General features: G+C 37.3%; 1 protein-coding gene and 1 long non-coding RNA gene across 4 annotated transcripts in view; one reads left to right on the forward strand and one right to left on the reverse strand.

Annotated features, from left to right (window-relative positions):
* Positions 1-1462: 1462 nt before the first annotated feature.
* On the reverse strand, positions 1463-7586 carry LOC101788122 (uncharacterized). The gene is made up of 3 exons (XR_216361.4): positions 7189-7586; positions 6896-7029; positions 1463-6385 (listed from the first exon to the last, which is right to left on the reverse strand). It is a non-coding gene; the product is annotated as an uncharacterized LOC101788122 (long non-coding RNA).
* Positions 7587-7600: 14 nt separating this feature from the next.
* The window catches only part of Atad1 (ATPase family AAA domain containing 1), a 52585-nt gene continuing 39279 nt past the window's right edge, over positions 7601-20906 (forward strand). The window contains exons 1-3 of one of the 3 annotated variants that reach the window (XM_003473954.5): positions 7601-7733; positions 11688-11862; positions 19188-19286. In XM_003473954.5, the coding sequence (XP_003474002.1) occupies positions 11701-11862; positions 19188-19286 (261 nt within the window). In that variant the 5' untranslated portion in view covers positions 7601-7733; positions 11688-11700. The other 2 variants (XM_013156673.3, XM_005005289.4) reach the window with 2 other exon arrangements.

Below are 20906 nucleotides of genomic sequence, written 5' to 3' on the forward strand. Positions count from 1 at the left end.
ATCCCTTTATGCAAATGACATTTAGTCCATCTCTAAGGGTTGCCAAAGTCTGAACAGTTTCTACATTGCTGAAAAATGTAAGTCCAAATTCTCCCCTGAGAGTTAAGGCAAATTCTGAGATGTGATCCCTTGTAAAAATGAAAAGAAAGTTAAACACTTTGAAAACTCAGTGGCATAAGATAAACTTTCCCATTCGAAAAGGTACAAATAGAGGGACAGGGGAAATGTGACCAAAGCAAGATCCAAATCCATCATGGCAACCATTAAATACTAGAGTTCTATGTCAAGCATTAAGTGAAACCTGTGGCAAGATGTGAACTCTCAAGGGCACAGGTGGCCCTGCCTCATGGCACTGTCAGTGGGTCAGTTCTTACTGCTTTTCCCTTGACATGCTTGCTCATTCTTTGCAACTTTCCTCAGGCATTTCACTTTTTTGGCTTTTCCAACTCTCTCAGGTTTCCACTGAAGCCTCACACACTGCGCTCTCAGGGGCATGCTGCTTGCCCTCCCAGGCCTTCTTGGGAAATTTTGGGGAATGCCTTCCTGACCCTACAACTCTTACATTTCACATGCACCTAAAAATCTGCACCAAGGTCTGCTGCCAGCTAGAGCAGTACCCAGACTTCTTTCTCTCTTGGTTTTAGGGTTGTTGAGCACTATAAATCCAATCCTCAGGGGGGAAAAAAAAAAGCTCCTAGGCAATGAAACATGATGCCATGGGGATCTCTTCTCCAAACTTTTTCTCTTTCAAAACTGTCTTTGCAATTTTGAGGGAATACAGTTAAAGTCCTGCTGGTTCTTGTGATGCCATCTTTTCTATTGTCCTGTTCAAAAATATTTGGTTTTTTTAATGCTAATCTTTCCGGCAACCAAGTTCCCCTCTGTTCCATTTTTGCAAGTTGTAACTACTGCAGCTTCCTTTCTAGTCAAACTCAAAACTTTTTAAATCATTCTTCTGGGCCTCCAGCTCTTGATTTTCTAAGTACAGCTGAATAAAAGTTCCTAGTAGTAGCCATGCTACCATCTCCACATTAGACTGCCTTGAAATTTATTCTGCCACATTAATTAGTCCACCACCCTTAAACTCAGCCTCCAGATATGCTCCTGGACATGAGTAAAATGCAGACATATTTTTGGTCAGAGCCAAAAACATAGCCTGCAATTCACCTGTTAACAGTGTCCTTACCAACAGAAACCTCCCAAACCTTGACTTTATCAGCTGCGTTACTCCCAATGATCTGGTCTTCTGAGCTCTGACCAGAATCTCAAGTTCAGCTCACAGCAATTTAAGGATTATTTCTACAGCCAGTATCTCTAAACTTTTTCAACTCTTCCCACAAGCCCAGTTCCAAATGTTTCTGAATTACATTGTCAGGTAGCATCACAGTAATGACCCCACTTCTCTGGTACCAAAATCTGTCCTAGTTACAGTCTAGTTGTTGGAACAAATACCCAACATTCATAAGCTGAAGGAAAGGTTTATTTTATTTCATAGTTTGTAGAGATTTCAGTTCATCATCAGCTTCCAAGGTAGGGCAGCATGGCAAAGGGACATGACAGAAGATATTATTCCATCTAGGGTACAAGGCTCTTGGCTGACACCACCCACATAGAGTACAGGTCTTCCCTCTGTAATAAATTCATCATATATACCCAAAACTATGACAAACCAATCAATAGATTAATCCAGTACCTAGTATCACATGCCCAGGATCCAATCACTTCTCTCTCTTTCAACCTCTGTCTGCCTGTCTCTCTCTCTTTGAGACAGGGTTTTGTTGTGCAGTTCAGGGTGCCTTAAACTTACTATGTAGCCCAGACTGTGCTTGAACTCATGTCAATCCATCTGCCTCAGCCTCTCAAGTGCCAGGATTACAGGTGTACACCACCATGACTGGCTGCTGCAGTCACTTCTCAAAAGTGTAACCTCTGAGCACATCAGGCTTTGGGGGAACATCTACATTTAATTCGTAACAGCCATATCTTGTTGAGGATTTTTGCATTTATATCCATTAAAGAGATTGATCTGTGTTATGGCTGATATGTTGTGTCAACTTGGAAAGTTTAGAAATTTAACTAAGTTACCCAGCAGGGAGCCAGGATCTTTACTTTGTAAACATCCTGCAAGAGGGCGCAAGATGCTGTGACTGCTAAACCCCCACCCAGGGGCATAGCCTGCTTACAACATAAAGGAGGAAAAGAGGCTTTCTCTTCCCCACTTTTCTGCTCCTGTTGTTTTGCTGTCTTTTGTCAACTCAAAGTGTTGCCCCCGTCCCACGCCACCCTATCTTGGAGCCAGCTAGTTAGGGACTGAAATTTCCACCAACTGTGAGCTAAATAAACCTTCTTTTCCTTAATTTTGGGTGTTGGGTATTTTGTCTCAGCACTGAGAAAAAAGTAACTAAGACAGTCTGTAATTCTCTTTTTTGATCAGATCTTTTGGAATTGAGGTAATGCTAGCTTCCAGGAATTACTTGGGGAGTGATTCATCCCTTTCAATTTCATTGAAGAGTTTGATGAGTATGGTGTTAGATATGCTTTGAAGTTTTGTATAAATCAACACAATCCGTCCGGACCTGGCCTTTTCTTAGTTGGTAGGTTTTTGTTTTTGTTTTTAAATTCCTATTACTGGATTTTTCAGGGCTTTTAAATCTTTTTGGTTCAGTTTGGTAATTCATAAGTATTAAGGAACCCTTCTGAATTTTCTAGTTTACTGGTGTATAGATTTGTGAAGTAGTTGTCATTAATCCTTTAGTGTTGGCTGTGTCTTTTGTAATTTCAACTTTTTCATTTCTAATTGTATTGATTTGGGTGTTTTTTTCTTCTCTTCTTTTTTTTTTTTGGTGTTAGATTGGCTAGGAGTTTGTCTATTTTGTTTGTTCTTTTGAAGAACCAACTCTTTGATTCATTGTTTATTTGTATTGATTCATTAGTCTCGACTTACTTGATTTTGTTCTGATCTTTAAAATTTCCTTTCATTTACTAAATTTGAATTTGCATTGTTCTCATTTTTTCTAGGGTTTTGAGTTACATCATTGGGTTATTTGTTTGGGCATGCTCTGTTTTTGTGAGTACAGCTATAAACTTTCCTCTTAGAACTACTTTCATTGTATCCCATATACTCTGATGGCTTGTACTGGTATTATTTAGTTCTGGAAACTGTCTTATTTCTTCCCTGACTTTTATGTGGTACATAGTTTATTTAAGCACACATGGTTTAATTTCCATGCATTTGCATAATTTCTATATTTTATTTTGCCATTGATTTCTAGTTTCATTGTGTTATTATCTGACAATATGCATGGTATAATTTCTATTCTTTTACATTTATTTACATTTGTTTTATTTGCTAGTGTGTGGTCTATTTGGAAAAAGTTTCATATACTGCTGTTGTACAGAATGTGTACTGTGTAGTTGTCAGGTGGGTCATTCTGTAGATACATGTTAAATCCATTTGTTTGAAGGTTTTGTTCAGCTCTGACATTTTCTTTGTAGACTTAAAAAAGTCTGGCTGATCTACTTATGATAGGTGGGTAAACACTATAACTGCGTTTGAGTTTACCAGATCTTTTATGTCCGGTAGTACTTGTTCTATGAAGTTGGGTGCATTACTGTTTGGTAATTATTATCACCTGCTGGTTTGTTCCCTTAAGCCATTATGTAATGACCTTCTGTTACGGTTTATGTCTGGATGTCCCCTCAAAGCCTTACACCTGCCCTGGGCAAGTAGCTTGCATGCAATATAAGGGAGGGAAAGAGGCTTATTTCTCCCTTTGCCCTTTCACTTTTGTCACTTTTGGTATCTACCACAGCTGCCATGAATTTTTTTCCATAGGCCATGCCACCCTGCCTTGGAGCCAGCTAAGTATGGTCTAAAACCTCCACAAACTGTAAGCTAAGTAAACCTTTCATTCTCTAATTTTGGGGGTCAGGTATATTGTTTCAGCAATGAAAGAAAAATAACCAACACACCTTCTTTGTGTCTTTTAATCAGCTTTGACTTGAAGCCTACTTTATGTATAGCCAAGAATAACAACACTTGATTTTTTTCAGCTTCCTATTGCATGAAATATTACTTTGATTTTTTTAGTCTACGAATTTCTTTTTGGGTTAAATATATTTCTTGCATATAGCATACCATTGGGTTTTCTTGATTGACTGTGCCAGTCTGTGTCTTTTGATTGGAGAATTGAGACTATTCACATTGATACTTATTACTGATAGGTTTGACTTACTCCTATCATTGTCTTATTTTCATGTTGTTGATTCCCTGTCTTTCCCTCCTAATTAACTTCTCACCCTACTGGGTATGCTCATTCCATTAGGCCTTTTGACATTGTTAGCTTCATTTTCTCTAAGACATCCTCTAGAATTTTTGGAGTGTTTGTTTTGTATTCGTGAATTTCTTTAGGTGTTCCTTATCATCATGAAAATATCTTATTTTTACATCAATTTGAAAAGATATTTTTGCATGATATATTAGCTAGGGTTGCATTTTTTTTTCTTTTAGGACTTAACACACTTCAAGTTCTTTTGGCCTCTAAAGTTTGTGTTTAGAAGTCAGTCTGCTGTAATTTGAATGGGTTTGCCTTTGTAATTGATTTTTTGCATTTTTCTAGTTAAGATGATGCTCTAATGCTCAGCTTCTGGGCTTTTGCCTATGGTGTCTTGTGGAGAGGTTTTTTTTCTGTTCATGGTTATTTGGGGTTCTATGTACCTCACTTATGTTAGATTTTTTTGGGAAAGTCTTTTGCTGTTACTTCAGTTAAGCAGGTTTTTTGTGTCATTTGTGCTGTCTTCTGATTTTTCACTAACTTTAAATCTATTTTGTATTATCTAACAGCAAGTGGATCTATTTTTCCTGTTTTCTTGTTTTTAAGGTATTTTTTATTACATGGTCACTGACAACAGCCTTATATTCTAGCATGATACCCCTCTCTTCATATTTCCTGCTTTTGCTGACCATTGTTATGATAGTATTTTTAATCGCCAAATTGTTATTCAAAATCTTTTTTTGGGAACTCTAATTGCTTTCTATACTGGTAACTCATGTTTTCCATCATTTTGTTTAGCTATGATAGCTTTTTAGTAAAGTCTTCTGTAGATGTATTGATTATTTGGCCCATTATCTGTTTGTTTCTGTGAGCTTGCCATATGGCCTTTTGATCTGTTATCTCCTCTAATATCATTTCAAATAATTTTAGCATGTGGCTTTTAGTTTCATCCTCTTTGATAACTCATGGATCAGCTTTGGGGACTTGTTTGGTTTTGGAGATGTCTTAGTTACTTCATCACTGCTAGGACAAAACAGTTGACTCCCACAGGATAAAGGTGGAAAAGTTTATTTTAGCTCACACTTTGCAAAGGTTTCAGTCCATAGTTGGCTGGTTCCAAGGCAAGGTGGCATAGTACAGGGGCATAGCAGAGGAGACTGTTTCATGTGTGGCAGGCAGAAAGCAAAAGGAAGTGAGTCTCTCTTTCTCTTTTATTCCAGTCAAGCTATATACTTATAGACTAGTGATACCCACACCCAGGGTGGGACTTTCGATTATCCACATCCAGACTATATTAAACCAGTTAATGGATTAATTTAGTTATTACACACCCTTAATCCATATTCACACACCCTAGATCCAGCCCTACCTATGAATGTATGAGGTTTTGGAAAGACATCTAAAGAAAAACTATGATAGAAAACCTTTTGCTGGCTTTATCTTCTTATGTTCCTTTTTTGTTTGCTTGTTTTCTTGTGTTGAAACTTGTGGATTAATTATAGTAGAAATCTTTTTTGCTAGTATGGAGGCGTGCTTAGTTAATGTCTAGTTTTCAGTGGTGTCCTCTTGATGTGGCTCTCAGCCTTTACTTCCATTCCAGGACTCAACTACCTCTGTTTACTTGGGAAGGAAGGTTGCAGCATATATAGCCTGGCATTCAGTTCTCCAGGAATGGGCCACAGTACTGTTAATGATCCATGACCCTAAGGCAATCCAGATACTGGCATCTCCCCAAAAACCAATTAATAGCAAAATCTATGTCACCTTAACTGTAGTACTAAAAGCAACATCTATTACAGTGTTAAGCTGAATATTGACAAAGCCTAAGGATCAGTAAATGTAGTGGTTAGTTGACTGTGTCAATTTGAGGCATTTAGAAACTTAATTAAATAGCTTTAGCAACTCTACAACCTAGGATGTAGAAGACCCATCCTAGGGTGGCTCATCACCTGGACGGTATAAAAGCGAAGGAGGAAGGACAAATGAATCCCATTCTTGGAGGAACTCCATCCAGTCTTTGCCTTTGGTTTGGACACCATCTCCTGGCTTCCAGGAGACTCTAGACTCTTTGGCCTTCTGTCGCAGACTCACTGGCCAGCTGGTCACGGGACCTAGTGAATAGGAGTAAGGCAGGTGAGGTGCTTAGGTGAACAGGTTTTCTCTTTCGTTGTGTGAGAACATTTTCCTCGTCTAATAATCTTCCTGTTCCTGTCAAATCATTCTTTCTCTCTAATTGGTCTAGCACTCTTAAACCTAGCTTTGAATTAAATTTAAAAAGTTAGGCATGCAGACATATAGCTGAGCATCGTGGCACATGCCTGTAATCCCAGCACTTGGGAGGCTGAGGGAGGAGGATCCCAAGTTCTAGCCCCAATTTAGCAAGACTTAATTTTAAAATTTTAAAAAGGGGAGGGTAGCGCTGACAATGAAGCTCTGTATGAGGGCCCTCGGTTTAATCCTCTGTACCGGAGTGTGTGGAGGGGGATTGTAATAAAAGTAGAATCTGCTAATCCAACAACTCAACCATCAAGATGCAGAATTTTTTTAGCCACCAAAGAATAGGTCCTTATACCAGACAGCAGATAAAGAGGGGCACCGTCTCATTATTTCTGACTCCTTACCTCAATATGAAGAAACTGATGCTTCTTTTATCTGGGGACAGTCTAATATCATATCCCTTCCTGGCCGTCTTATTCAAGAGGCGCTGGGTTTCAGGTGTACTCCCTTGGGACTTCTTGGGCCCTTATCCCTCATTCTAGAAAGAAGAGGTAAAAGAAAAACTGAAGTCATTAAAATGCAAAACCTGTTCCCAGGTCACCGACTACGTTCCTGCCTGCGTGGGCTGCTCAGTCCTTCCCTAAAGGATTTTCAAGAGTCCTCCCCTTTACAGAGATGGGGGAGGAGCTGAGCTTACCCTAGAAACTGACAGCCAGATGGTGAGGGGTGGCCAGGCGCGTCTGCGCTTAGGCTAACGTACAAACAGAATCAGCCTGAAGATTTGCATGGGGTGCTGGAGGAAGAGTCAGAATCAAACCAGCGCCAGCGAAGAATTCCTTTGCACTCTCCTGTTGGCGCCCCCATCCACTTAGGTTGAGCACGGCCAGTAGGGAGGGAAGGGTCTTTAGAGACTTTCCCCAATTCAATCTGTGAGATTCAGCAGCTAAACTCTAAGCTTCAGCGTGCGTTGCTTGTAGACTCGTGGGCTGTGCGGAAAGCCTCAGCCCAGCGGGTAGCAGACAAAGTAACAGACTTAGGAACACGTTCGCTCGGCTTCGCTTCGCTAGGCACTTTCCCAGCCCGGATCATGCCTGTGCCGCGCCAGCCGCGGGGTTTGCGCCTGCGCGATGTGTGTTGTGGGCGGGGGGAGGGCTCTTGATCCGGAAGCGTTCTGTCCCTGCCGGCATTTTCTTCCGGTGTGAGGCTGTTGTGGGTGCCTGCTGCAGCTGTTTCTGTGCTGGGGTGAGTAGCGGGTTCCTGCAAGACCTGGCTAGGCGCTTTCGGGGTTCCTCTGAGCTCCCTTAGGGACCAGCTCCGACCCGGGGAGCCCAGCCAAAAAGGTCACCACGCCCTCCTCCCATGCCCCACCTCACTGCCGCCCCCCAGCGCCCCGCATTCTCGGTGGCGAGAGGATTAACCTCCAAGGGCGTTCTGGCCCTCGCTTTGGCTTCCGGCCTGGCCTGGGCCCTGGCTTGGTGCTGACTCCAAGACTTGTGCCATTTCCAAGGGAAATTCGGTGGACACCCTGGTCACTGTGGAGGCTTGGGGTCGTCTGGGTGACCCCTCGATCAGGCTCCTAGGTAAAGGCGGCCGGAAGAAGCCGGGTATGATATTGTACAGAAGCTGTGTTCAGCTCTTCGTGCAAAAGCAGAGGTTGTTTCTGCATGGCTGGGCCAGCTTTCTCAGAGGATGGTGATGTTAATAATAACTTTGTCCTCTGTGTGAAGGTTGGTAGGCCCTCGTTGTCACAGGCAGTGTTTCTAGGGCCTTGATATCTATTAACCTGGGACCTAGAGCGAGAGTTTGTAAAACGCTGCATTGACCTGGGAGACACTACAGTATGTGTGCTGTGGTCTCAGCTCTTAATTTGTAAGTAGCTCATTTGATGAAATAATATTTCACTGTTTTCCACCCCGAGATGCAGAGTTCTTTAGACTGAAGCTATCTGGTGTTCATGTTTGCCTAACAGATAACTGAGTTAGTAGTACTTTGTGATATTTAATGATGTGTAGCACTATATCTATCTATATATATATATATATATGCATAGTCATTTTTGGAAGCTAGGTTTAACACAAGATTGAAATATATACATTCCCTCTCATGTGCACCTGCAGTTTTTGTATATATTCTGCTGTAATGTAAGTGCAACGACTTTATATTGCAGATATATCAATGCTACAGATATGATAGATATGTGTACATCTCACAGATAGTGTAGATAGCCTTTAAAGTTAGTCTGCAAAGCAAGAAGTTTCAGTTTCGTTTTAGGATTTTGAAGTCATTTTGGGCTTCAATCATGGGCTGTTGTTTTAGAAGTGACATTGGGCCTGGCTAGTGCCATACAGCTGCCATAAGCCCAGACCTCAGGTAGACTGAGTCAGAGGGACCCTAAGTTTGAACCCAGCATGAACTACAGGGAGACCCTGTCTGCAGGGAGGGAAAAAAGCGACGTTAGTAGTTATAAATCTCTGGCATCTTAAAGTTAAGAAGAGGAAAATACACAAACGAATTTTGTGTCAATATTTTTTGTAGGATTAAAAATGGTTAACTATCCAGATGACCCTGGTTTGTGCTTTGGTAGGGGCCCTAACTTATTCATGCAGTTTAGTGAACATCCAGTAGATGGCAGTTTTATGTCTACTAATGCTGTACTTCCAATTTGAAACAAATGAAACTGATATTTTGGAATGCCACCACTTCTCACAGATTAACTATCTTGCTGATTTATTTTCACCTATCGAGTAGTGCCCCACATGATGATATTATACATTGCAATGACATTTTTAAATTTACTCTTGGAATAAAGACTAAAGTCACATTTTCACTTTCTGTGAGTAGTGTCTTGTAACCCATTTTTTGGCATCAGTGCTGTTGGAAGAAAGCACACTTGATTACTAAGAGAGATTTTAGTTAGATGACTTCTAACTGCATTCTTTATAATTAATATAACTGCACAAGTAGGTTCATCATGTAATTATGTTTTAGCTATTGTACATGTGGTACATAGTAGGTATAGATGTTCAGTGAGTGCTTATGGGATAAATTGCATTATTTAACATCCTTTGGCCAAAATTTTCTTTCCATTTTCCTTTTTTTTTTTTTTTAGGGTCTTATGTTGTAATCCAGGTCTAGACTGGCCTCAAACTGTTCCTATCAGGATTACAGGAGTGCCAAAATGGGGACTTTGTTATTTAGTTGTTATGTTTAAATTAAATAACATAATTATTGTGAAACGAATGCTTCCTACTAACAGAGAAATAGGGAATTTTGTCTTTTCAAATCCTTAGATATCACTTTGTTGGACTGGTTAAAATAGATGGTTTTTCTTAAGTGGCACCTTATCTGTTGAACATAATTGTTGAACAGTCTTTGTTTTGTGTGTGATAATTATAAAATGAATAGATGAATAAGGTATATTCAATAATGATTAAAAATGAGATTTCTTAAGATATTTCGTAGGATTAAATGACTTAAAGAGAATTACCGTGATCTGAAAGGCTTCATGGAACAGATTAAGCTGGGTTTTGAAATTTGTATAGAATTTGACTAATTCAGGTGAAAAGGGGAAATGGCCCATGTAGGCAAAGGCTGAAGGAAAAAAAAAAAATCCGTGTGGCATTGTCAGATGCCTGTGACTCCACCTGTTGAGCGTTCCCATTGAGAAATGATGAGAAAGTGCTGAAAAGTGACTCTGGGGAGCTAGATTAGCGTAGTCTTGAATGCTTGGGAATCCTGTAAAGGGAAAGCTGTGAGGTTGTTTGATTAGGAAGGAATATATACTCTTGAAGGGAGAAGAGTTCTATAAGAATTTAAAAATGATTGGAGCTATTCTAGGGGGAAGGAGGTGAAGAGAATCTTTAACTTAGTGGTAATGAGAGGAGAAAAAAATTTTAAAACTGGAAAGATCATAGATATTAACCCATACAGTAACTGATTTTTAGCTGTTATTGAGCTGTCTACAAATTCTTATGTATTTTTCACATGAGTGCAATATGTATTTTATCTTATTTTAATTGCATTCTGGGGATTATATCCAGGACCTTCGCCATGAGCTGTATTGCCAGCTTTTGTATTATTTATTTATATATTTATTTATTTTAACACAGTCTTCACTAAATTACTAAGTTGATCAGGCTGGTCTTGAACTTTCAATCCTGCTGTCTCAGTTTCCTTTTTTTCTTAGATATTCAGCATGTTCATCAAAGCTTTGTTCCAAGAAATTAATGGCATTATAACCTAAGGTCCTGTTTTCCAAAATATGGTAAAAAACAAGCTTATTCTTTGGTGTACTTAATGCCTTTGACAGTAGAGTGTAGGCCTACTATAACCTTAGCTGTGATTGTTGTAGCTGCTTAGGGATGTACTGCATGTACATCATCTTTTTTCCTTTTTTCCTCTGTTCTTGGATGAGCGTTTTATTTTTGTGGTAGTTTCCTTGGGGCTCAAAATTTTTGGAAGTGTTGCTTTGTATTTGGCTGGATTGTTGGGAAAAATAGGATGGCTCAAAAATTAGTATCACTTTTTAATTGAGATAATAACATGTTTAAATTCCTTTGAACTTTAAAATAGGTATGAAGGCTGGGGATATAGCTCAGTGGTATAAATGCCTGCCTGGCAAGCACAAGGTTGTGAGTTCAGTTCCTGCTAGCCTCCTCTCATAAAAAAGAATACTAGTGTAAAATAGATACGAAGAAAAAGTCAACTTGTAGTTTAAATTTCATTCTCAAGTTATTTTGTATGTGACTTTGGTAGAAGAAATCTTAATGATTATATTAGTAAAATATCTCATTGTTAAGGTGCCTTTCTTTAGTGGGATTAATGTCAATGTTATTTTTTCAGACTGTCTGAAATAGTTATTTAAAAGCTAAAAGAATGATTTGAAAACTATGTTTTCAAAATGGATTATTTAGGACTGGAGATATAGCTCAGTAGCATAGCACCTGCCTAGCAAGTGAGAGGTTCTGAACTCAATTCCTTGCACAAAAAAATTTTACTTATTTCACTACTAGTAATTAGATGCATTTGCTTACTTAATGTTTAAAAATCTGTTTCTCCTTAAAACAAAACACATTTTTTTTAAAGGTAAGTAATGTTTGAATATTTAGGGATTATTTTGCTTAGTTCAAGCTACTTTATCAGTATTCCAATTTTAATGTAGATATTACCTAATGATAATTTCTCTTGTTTTTTAAGGTTAACAATCAGGATGGTACATGCTGAAGCCTTTTCTCGGCCCTTAAGTCGGAATGAAGTTGTTGGTTTAATTTTCCGTTTGACAATATTTGGTGCAGTAACATACTTTACTATCAAATGGATGGTAGATGCAATTGATCCAACTAGAAAGCAGAAAGTAGAAGCTCAGAAACAGGTATGATTTGAAGATCATTTCTCCTACCACTAGTAAATATTTTTCTCCTAAATTAAGAATATAGCAAAATTATAAATGAATTTTATAAAACTCACATGAAAATGCATTAGAACACATTATATAATTGCATTTTTTCTAAAAAACATTAGCTTATTAAGTCAGTTTTTACTACATAAGCAATTTCAGAAGGAGAAAATGACTACAAATAATTTTTTGTTAATATTTTCATTAGGATATTTTTTAAACTTAAGAATTAAGGAAGCGGGCTGGAGATTTAGCTCAGCAGCATAAGCGCCTGCCTTGCAAGCAGGCAGTCCTGAGTTCGATCCCCGATAACGATAAAAAACAAAACAAAACAAAAAACAAAAAAAAACAAACAAAAAAAGAATTAAGGAAGCTAGGTAAAGCTTCTCAGTAGATTAAACAAAAATAATTTTTTATTAATGGTGCTTATATTTTGCTTTGTGTGATAGTTGAAATTTGGATAATGCTGAGTTGTCAATCTTAACAGACTATACTAAAATCTAAGGAATTGCTTTAACAAGCTATTGTTTAATAATGTTATATTTTTTATTTTTCAGCTGCTACCTCATATGATCATTTCTTTATTAGGATGACATATTTATTTGCGTTCTGTTCCCTCAAAATTAAAAACTTTGAAGGAATCTTTCTCCATTTTTTGCCATTTGAGGACAAGATGTTCATATTCATGGATTTTTAGATTTGTTCTGTTTTAGATTTATTCTAAATCAGTTGTAACTGATTCATTCAATGAGCATTTGTGCTTGACGCTAAGGAAAAAAGTTAAATAACGTGTTTTGCTAGCATGATGGCACATACCTGTAATCCTAACACTTGAAAGACCTAGGTAGGAGTGCTGTGAGTTTGAGGCCACAAGTAAGCTCAAGACCAGTCTGCACTACATAGTGAGACCCTGTCTCAAAAAAACAAACAAAAACAAAAAACCCCAAAACAAAACAAAACTCATTTTTCAAAATGCTGTAAAAAAGCATGGGAAATAAGGAGGTAAATAAATGGCTTCTTTACAGTTTTCTATGTAGCTCTTGTTAGTTAGAAAGTGGACTTTGATGAATTTATTTCTTGAATTTGACTATAAAATAGTTGACTAAAAGTTGATCATATCATCACTATTCATAACACTGTGGGAAATCTGACCAGTGTAGGTTTTTTAAAAACTCATTTGATGATGTGCCTGAACATACCTTTTCTCCCCCAACCTGATTTAAAAAAGCTTAAGTTGCAGTTTATGATATTGTGATCAGGACTAAGACTTTGTTGTTGTTTTGTTTTTTTAAGACAAGGTCTTACTATGCAGTTCAGACTGACCTTGATCTCACTGTATAGCCCAGGCTGGTCTTGAACTCACAGTGATGCTTCCTGCTCAGCCTCCTGAGTGCTGGGATTACAGGACTGTGCCACTACACCCAGCAGGGATATGACTTTTTTTTTGTCTTTTTGAGACAGGGTTTCACTATGTAGTTTAGAATGGCTTTGAACTCACTTTGTAGCCACAGCAATCCTCCTGCTTCAGCCTCTCGAATGCTGGGATTACAGGCATGTGCCATCACAGCCAGCAGAGATTTTTGTGTTTTTTCTTGGCTTCTAGGATTTGCTTGAATTCAAATGTATAAGACATACAGAGAGCCAAATATAGATATTAAGTACTACATGAATGGATCATCATCAAGCTTTAATTGAAAACTTATGTATCATATTGTCCTAAATAGCAGATGTATAATATGTCAGGTGTTATATCTGACATCATGATATCTGTGGTAGGGGAAAAGACAAGATTTATTTTTGATACAGGTTATAGTAGTAAGTAGTATATACCTATTACTTAGCGACAAACCATGGCTTTTAGGGAAAGAATTGATTGCCAGTGACTGAGGCAGTTGAGTATGTCTTCATGAAAGATTTTGGCTTCGATAATAGACAAGGACAGTGCTAAGTAGAAAGAATATGAACGGAATCATATGGTAGGAATAATAAGACCAATTAAACGAACAGTAAATAGTTTAGTCAGGTTTAAGAGCAAAGTTTATATAATTCACTATTTAGTAGAACCTATAGGAAAAGATAAGGACTATATAGTAAAGAGTCCTGAATAAGTCAGGGAACAGATTTTTTTCAGTGCCTTTAATTTTTTAGTAGGTAGACTAAGGCTGATGCAAAATGCTACAGCATTTTTGAAGCCTGATATCAACTATAAATGAGATACACATTTTATTTCTAGTGTGATCCAGTTTCATAGTAACTTACTAGTGTTTAAAACATCCAGAATTAAAAAATTGTCCTAGAATGTTACTTGGCCAAGGATTATAGGTTCTCTGCATTCCTTCCCTCTTCCTTCTTATATCCCTGACCAACTACTGAATATGCTGTTGACTAGTTAAAGAATTCTCTATAGGCAGTAGAAAGCTATTAAATATTTTGGAGAAGGTGGGTGATATGGAAAACAATCTTAAGGTAATTTACCTTACACTAGTATAAAGGCAAAAAAGGGGTGAAGAGAGACAAGAAGCAAATATGTTATAGACTATAATGGTCTGGTGAAGACTAGAATAAGAATAACAGAAGGAATGCAATAGGTGAAATTGACTCGAATGCAGCAATGCAGAATGATATGGGGAAAGGAAAATATTACATAAATGAATCAAGATTTGCGTCGATTCCTTAAAAATTCATAATATCTTTTACAATGATTTAGAAATTGATATAGCAAGTGTACAAGATGATGACATTTAATATGTACATAATGGGTTCATATTGTGGCAGGAATTCAGGGAGAAGTATTCATGCAGTAATTGAAATTATAGGTCTGAGTCTTATCATTAAGACTAAAAGTTATTCCTAGTCAGTCCTAAAAGTTATTTTTTGTTATCAGATGTCCATAAGTAATGGGAAACATTAGAGACATAATTCTCAACTTGGGTGGGTAAAAAGGCTTTTATTTTGTATGTGTATATGATTCGTAGAGCTTTTCTCAGACCACTTTTTCATCTTCCTCCTGCTACCATCCAGATTTATGCATTAGACACTTGAGAGCTTCTGATGTAACTGTCATTGTAGTAAATTCCCGTGACTGAATTGAGAGTGGTGAGATCCCCACAGATGTTACAAAGCAACAAAAATAGTAGGCTGCAGAATATAGACATACCTTATCATTTAAAGAAGGGGAATGCAATAGACAGCCAGTGAAGAATAAATATATTGATCAGTTGAGGCAATTAGTACCTGGACTGATTCCTGTTTGAAATAAAAACAACTAAGTAAGCTGGATGACTTTCAAAAATTTTTAAAAGGATTCATGAACTATGAAGAAAGTAAGCAATTTAGGTAAAAAAATACTTCAGGCAAAAATTTGGAAAGGTATAACTAGCTTTCCACTGCTGGGAATTTGCTGAACCTATTGAGTTTTGAGTGGATATTTTCACGGCCAAAAGAGCTCAGTGCGCAAAGTGTACTGCCAGTCGAAGGTAAGGAGTCTCCCAGATGATGCCCCTACAAATCTAGGACCACAAAAAGTCCTATGTAGTGTTTCAGCCAAAGACAGAGATGTAAAAATAACTTAAGATAAATTTAAGTCACGCTAGGTGAAGTGACACATCTAAAGTTTAGACACAGAAAAATGGAATGAAGGGCCAAGGATATAGCTCAGCAGCACAAGTCCCTGCCTGGTAAGTGTGAGGTCATGAGTTTGATTCCTGTACCGAAATAAAGAAATAGAAAATTACATTTACTGGTGAATTGACTTCATCTCATTTTCTCTATTGTCTTTGTCTTAAAGTTTCTTTTTGTGCAATTAGGTTTCTTTATGTTTGTGTGGCATGTACATTTCATTGGCAAATGCAAATTAAAAATCACTTTGAGTTACATTTTTACAATTAATAAAATGACAAAACCGCTGGTCTACTAATATCATTTACTAGAGAGAGACTGGAACAATAGCATAAACATGCTGGTAAGAATAAAAATAATCATTTTTGAAGATTGGCATTATCTAGTAAAGTTGAAAATATGCATTCTAAATGACCCACGAGTTTTATTCTGTGCATAACTGAAAGAACTAGGAATTACATAACTAACTTTTCATAGCAGCCTTGCTTACAATTAAAAAAACAGGAATCAATTTAAATATTTAGGTAAATGTTGATATATGCATGTATTGAAAAGGAAAGATAATTTTCCCTGTACCTTTTTGAATTCTCGGTTAGGACCCTCTAAGTAAAGACAGATTGACAAGAGAAAAACAGCAACAACTTGAATCATGAAGCAGCCATCATGGAATGCCAGTTTGTGAGAACTAAAATGTGTTAACCAAGAAAGTCATTATGATGTACGTTACCAGTCAGGTAGCTTATTGAACTGAATCTTAGAATAGTGAAAAAGTGAACTAATGAATAAGTTAGGGTATCAGTTAAGTGAGTATTGTCTGGATGAGCAAGAGGACAGAGTAATAAGCAGTAAAGGGAAACTAGTAGTGTAGTATAAAGCATACTAGGATAGGACCATAGTATGAAGGCATCTTTTCCAAAATCTTCCAAAATGATGGTAATATCAGAGGTAAGAGATGAAGTACAGTAACCCTGAAAGAGAAGGTTACTATCTCCACATGTTTGGGAGTTAATGAAGTTCATAATCGTACCTATGCATAAAGATAATTACTCAAAATAATTGCTAATTCCTATTAATTGCATTTTAAAATTTTGCATATCAATAGTTTCCTCTACCTACACTTAAACTGGAGCTATGGTCAATTGATGTGACCCCCAAAGAATCAGAAGCTGTGCTTGTTTCTGACTTACGTTTAATTGGTTCATCTCTTTTTTTTACTCTTGTTAATGCTATGTGTATCTTTCTAAAATTATTCTTAGAAAAGACAATCTTATGAACCTTGAATGAAATGAGTGTTACTTCATAATATTTCCTTTTCTGTTGCTTTTTACCAACAACTCCTCTTCTCCACTCCAGGCAAAAATACTACTTAACTGTTTATGACTTATTCAGCTTCTTAAAATGAAATGGCATAAAGGGATGATGAAATAATTGAAAGAGTAAAAAAAGCATGAAACAGTTAATATACAGTAAAAAGTAATTTCTCCTCCTTTCATTCCTCCCCTGTATACATTCCCTGTCTACCATGTTTTCTCCACAGAGAAAACAACTTGGAGAGACCCAGATTAAGAAACAACCAAACACTGTTGACTAGAAAATATAATTGTCATTAAACTATAAGTGATAAAACAGTATTCAAGATAAGTCATTTTTATAGTGGTCTAGACATATTTTTGTTTTTCTAGTTAAAGCATTTTAGAATTAGAAGTTCACTTAAAAGTCAAAACCAGACAGTTGGATTAATTATTCCTGGGACATAGTTTAGAGGTAGTTATAATGTGTTTTTTGGTACTTTTTTGCATTTATTTTCTGTTCCATAAGGGATGTTAGTGCTTCAGGAGACCACGACTTTCAATTAGACAAATGAGTGCCAGCCATGAGATAGGAGCACAATAAATGTTAATTTCTTTCCCCTTTATGTCAGTGTTATATTATTAACAACCTGAATCCACTGTTAAAATGAGACACTGTTGCAGAAAAGAGACCTTAGATAAACTAGATGATGCAGCATTTTCTGTTCTATAAACAATGTAATTATTTAGGAAATTTGGGATATAAATAAAGAGTTGTTTAAAACAAGATGTAGTTGTGGAACTGTAATATTTTTAAGATAGCTAACTATTAAGGAAAAATCAGGGTTTCTCAGCTCAGGCGCTGTTACTTTTTTAGAACTGGTAATTGCTTGGGCTGTAAGGAGGAGGGCTTTCCTGTGTTTATAGAAGGATAGACAGTGTCCCTGCCTCAGCTGCCTCGATCATCGTAGCACTGTCTTCCTCAAGTATGACAATCAGAAATATTTCCAGACACTGTTAAATGCCTCCTGACATGGGGACAGAGGAAGAGGCAAAATGTCCCCAGTCAAAGTCTACTATTTTAAGAATATTGTTTAAAAAGAACGCGTGTAGGATGGCTTCACTTTTATAGCAGCGTTATAAAAAAGAATAACTTAATGTCCTTACTATGCCAAAAAAAGTGTACTTTTCATAGCTCACACATAAAAGCTTACAGGCTGTAAGAAAAAGGGTATTTTTAAGAGGGGAACCTAGAAACCTGAAAAGGGGTTTATGTCTTGGTGATTTAAAGAGATAAGTAAGCAGAAAATACGCCATATGTGATTATCTGATTGGTTAATAACACTTTAAAAAAAAAAAACTATTAGTACGATGTGATCAGCACACAGTTCTTACAATCTCTGAGTATGTTATATATAGATTTTTGAAGACTTCAGTGGTCACAAAAACCCTTATATGGAGAAAGCAAGTCATGTATATGTGGTGTTTAGATTATCAGCTCGAGTTATATGGAGAAACCAAGTTATATGGAGAAACCAAGTCATTTATATGTGGTGTTTAGATTATCAGCTCCAGAGTTGGACTGTTGAGATTCATATCTTGCCTCTTCTATTTGCTTACTTTTCATCTAAAGCAAATTATTTATGTTATGCTTCTGTTTCTTTTTCTACTAAGGGGAATATTGTACTTTTATATATAGGACTATGAGAATTCAGTGAGTTCACCTGCTTCCTACGTTTTGACATAATTTTGGGACATTCAGAAAATGTTTGTCATTTTTATTATAACTGAAAGCTGTTTGCATTGTTTGAACTCATAGATTTGAAGTTGTACCTACTCTTAAGGGGATACAGATTATTTTTCAGTTGCTTATGAGTGAGGCAACATCCTCCCACTCCTACCCTTCCAAAAACATTGAAATCAAGTATGTACAGGCATCTACTGTAGATACCTGGGTAATTAGAAGGAAGTTGAATATCTTTTTCAGATACCCTGTTAATTGAGGGAAAGAAACTCCAGTTGTACATTTCTTGACTCTGGACTTTCATCTTGAGGTTTTACCTGTACCTGTTGTGATAATCTTTCTGGAAAGAGAAATCAAAATGTATCTTCTTAATGTCTCCTCAGAGCTACATATTGGAAGGTACAGATTATGTATCTCTCTAATCATGTGTCCTGTTGTCTCATTTCCTAGGAACTGGTTAAATTGCTGTTTCTGTAGGGTGGAGCCTCAAATTTTTTCTTCACTGATGGGTTCACGGCAAGGAAGGATAAGACCAACAGGCCTAAAATATTCTTGGAAAATGCTTTAATGTCTGTTCATTGCTCATTACACTTCATTTTTGAGGTACCAGTATCTATCAGAATAAAGGCTGCTGCTTTTTTTCTTTCTAGGCAGAAAAACTAATGAAGCAAATTGGTGTGAAAAATGTGAAGCTTTCAGAGTATGAAATGAGTATTGCTGCTCACCTAGTAGACCCTCTTAATATGCATGTAGGTATTTTTAATCTTATGATTTTGGGGGGCGGTCTGCCATTTTATGAAACTGGTCTGGAAGACTAGAGTAGTTTCACTGATACTCTAGGAAGAGTCATAAAACTCAGCATATAAGTATGTAGTCATACTCACAGATGTGATTTATTATACTGAGTTGATACAAGGCAGAGTCGCGGAAGAGTAAAAGGAATGGAGTTAAGTCTGGAGAAAAGCAGGCCCATCATCTAAGAGTTGCATCTACGCTCACAGGATATGCTTAGTTACCATATGAACAAGCTGTGACAGTACATGTGCAGTGTTGTCAACCAGGGAAGCTTACTCAAGACTCTTCAGGAATTTTATCTGGGACTGGTCATGTAAACTTCTTCCTTAGATACATCAGAAGACTAGACTCCCAAAAGGAAAAGGGTCATTGACCTTAAACCACACTGTTGATACAGTTTAGGCACAGTGAGCTGTTCTTGTCAGGGAGTGATGAGAACTCTCCCAAAATCTAATGTTCCAAATCCTAGCCAGGTACTAACTTACAAGCAGGCCTTTCTGAGTACAACTGTCCCAGACCTGTGTTAACTCTTCTGCACACATTGCTTGGTACAGCTTGGACTTTCGTATATCTTCCCTTGTGAAATGCAAAATTTGTCTATGCCATTGCGGATATTTGATTTGTGGAGTTTAGATTTTAATGATATGATAGACAACACCTGACCCCAAATCTCAAGTTTTCACTTGTGGCCTTTTTTTTCCCCTTTGAAACAGAGTCTCACTGTGTAGTTCAAACTGGCGTGGAGTTCACTGTGTAGAACACGCTGGCTCAAACTCACAGTAATTCTCCTCCCACTGCCTCCTGAGTGCTGGGGTTACAGATGTGCGCCCCCACACCTGGTTGATTTCTTTTTTAAAAGATCTTAGTTCCCACAAGTGTAATCCAAAAATAATGTAGTGAGTGTTTTGAGGATATTTTGGTGGTACTGAGTACTGAACCCAGGACCTATATCCCCAGCCCTTTCTTAATTTTGAGACGGAGCCTCACTAAATTCTCAGGCTGTGTTTGAACTTGTTATTTTGCTGCTTCAGCCTCCTAAAGTGTTGATATGTGCCATCAGGCCTGGGAGGTTCAGATTAATTTGTAAGTCCAATATTCTATGAGTATTTTATGGCAACAGAAACAGTAGAATATAGTTTTCAAATGCAATATTATATTGATATGTTAATAAGTGGAATTTAATATAATAGCCCTGCCTTCAAATCTAGAAAGTAAGTATCTACAGTATCCTGTAATATCTATATACTGGGACATACACTCGAATTAATCTCATTTCAGTTTGGTTCATGAATTTACAATGGCACCTTCTTGGGTTCTAACAGAGTAAGTCTGTACTAACACAGCATTTTGTTGGAACTAAAGTAAATGTTACGATTTTTCTTCAGACCTGTCTGCTGGTTCATATTTTCTCTTTTTTTCTACCATGAATTGTAAAGAAAGTAAGTCTGCTCTAAAATGGTGATCTTACTGGCCACTTTACTAGATTAGAGGGAGATTAACTTTTCAAGTCCATGTTAGTTTTACTCCTCACCTCCAGTGTTTTTAAAATTGAATTAGGTTTTCTATACTCCTTA

This window comes from Cavia porcellus, unplaced genomic scaffold (assembly GCF_034190915.1).
Source record: "Cavia porcellus strain 051 isolate PalLab524CR breed Dunkin Hartley unplaced genomic scaffold, mCavPor4.1 scaffold_28, whole genome shotgun sequence".
Taxonomy (NCBI): domain Eukaryota; kingdom Metazoa; phylum Chordata; class Mammalia; order Rodentia; family Caviidae; genus Cavia; species Cavia porcellus.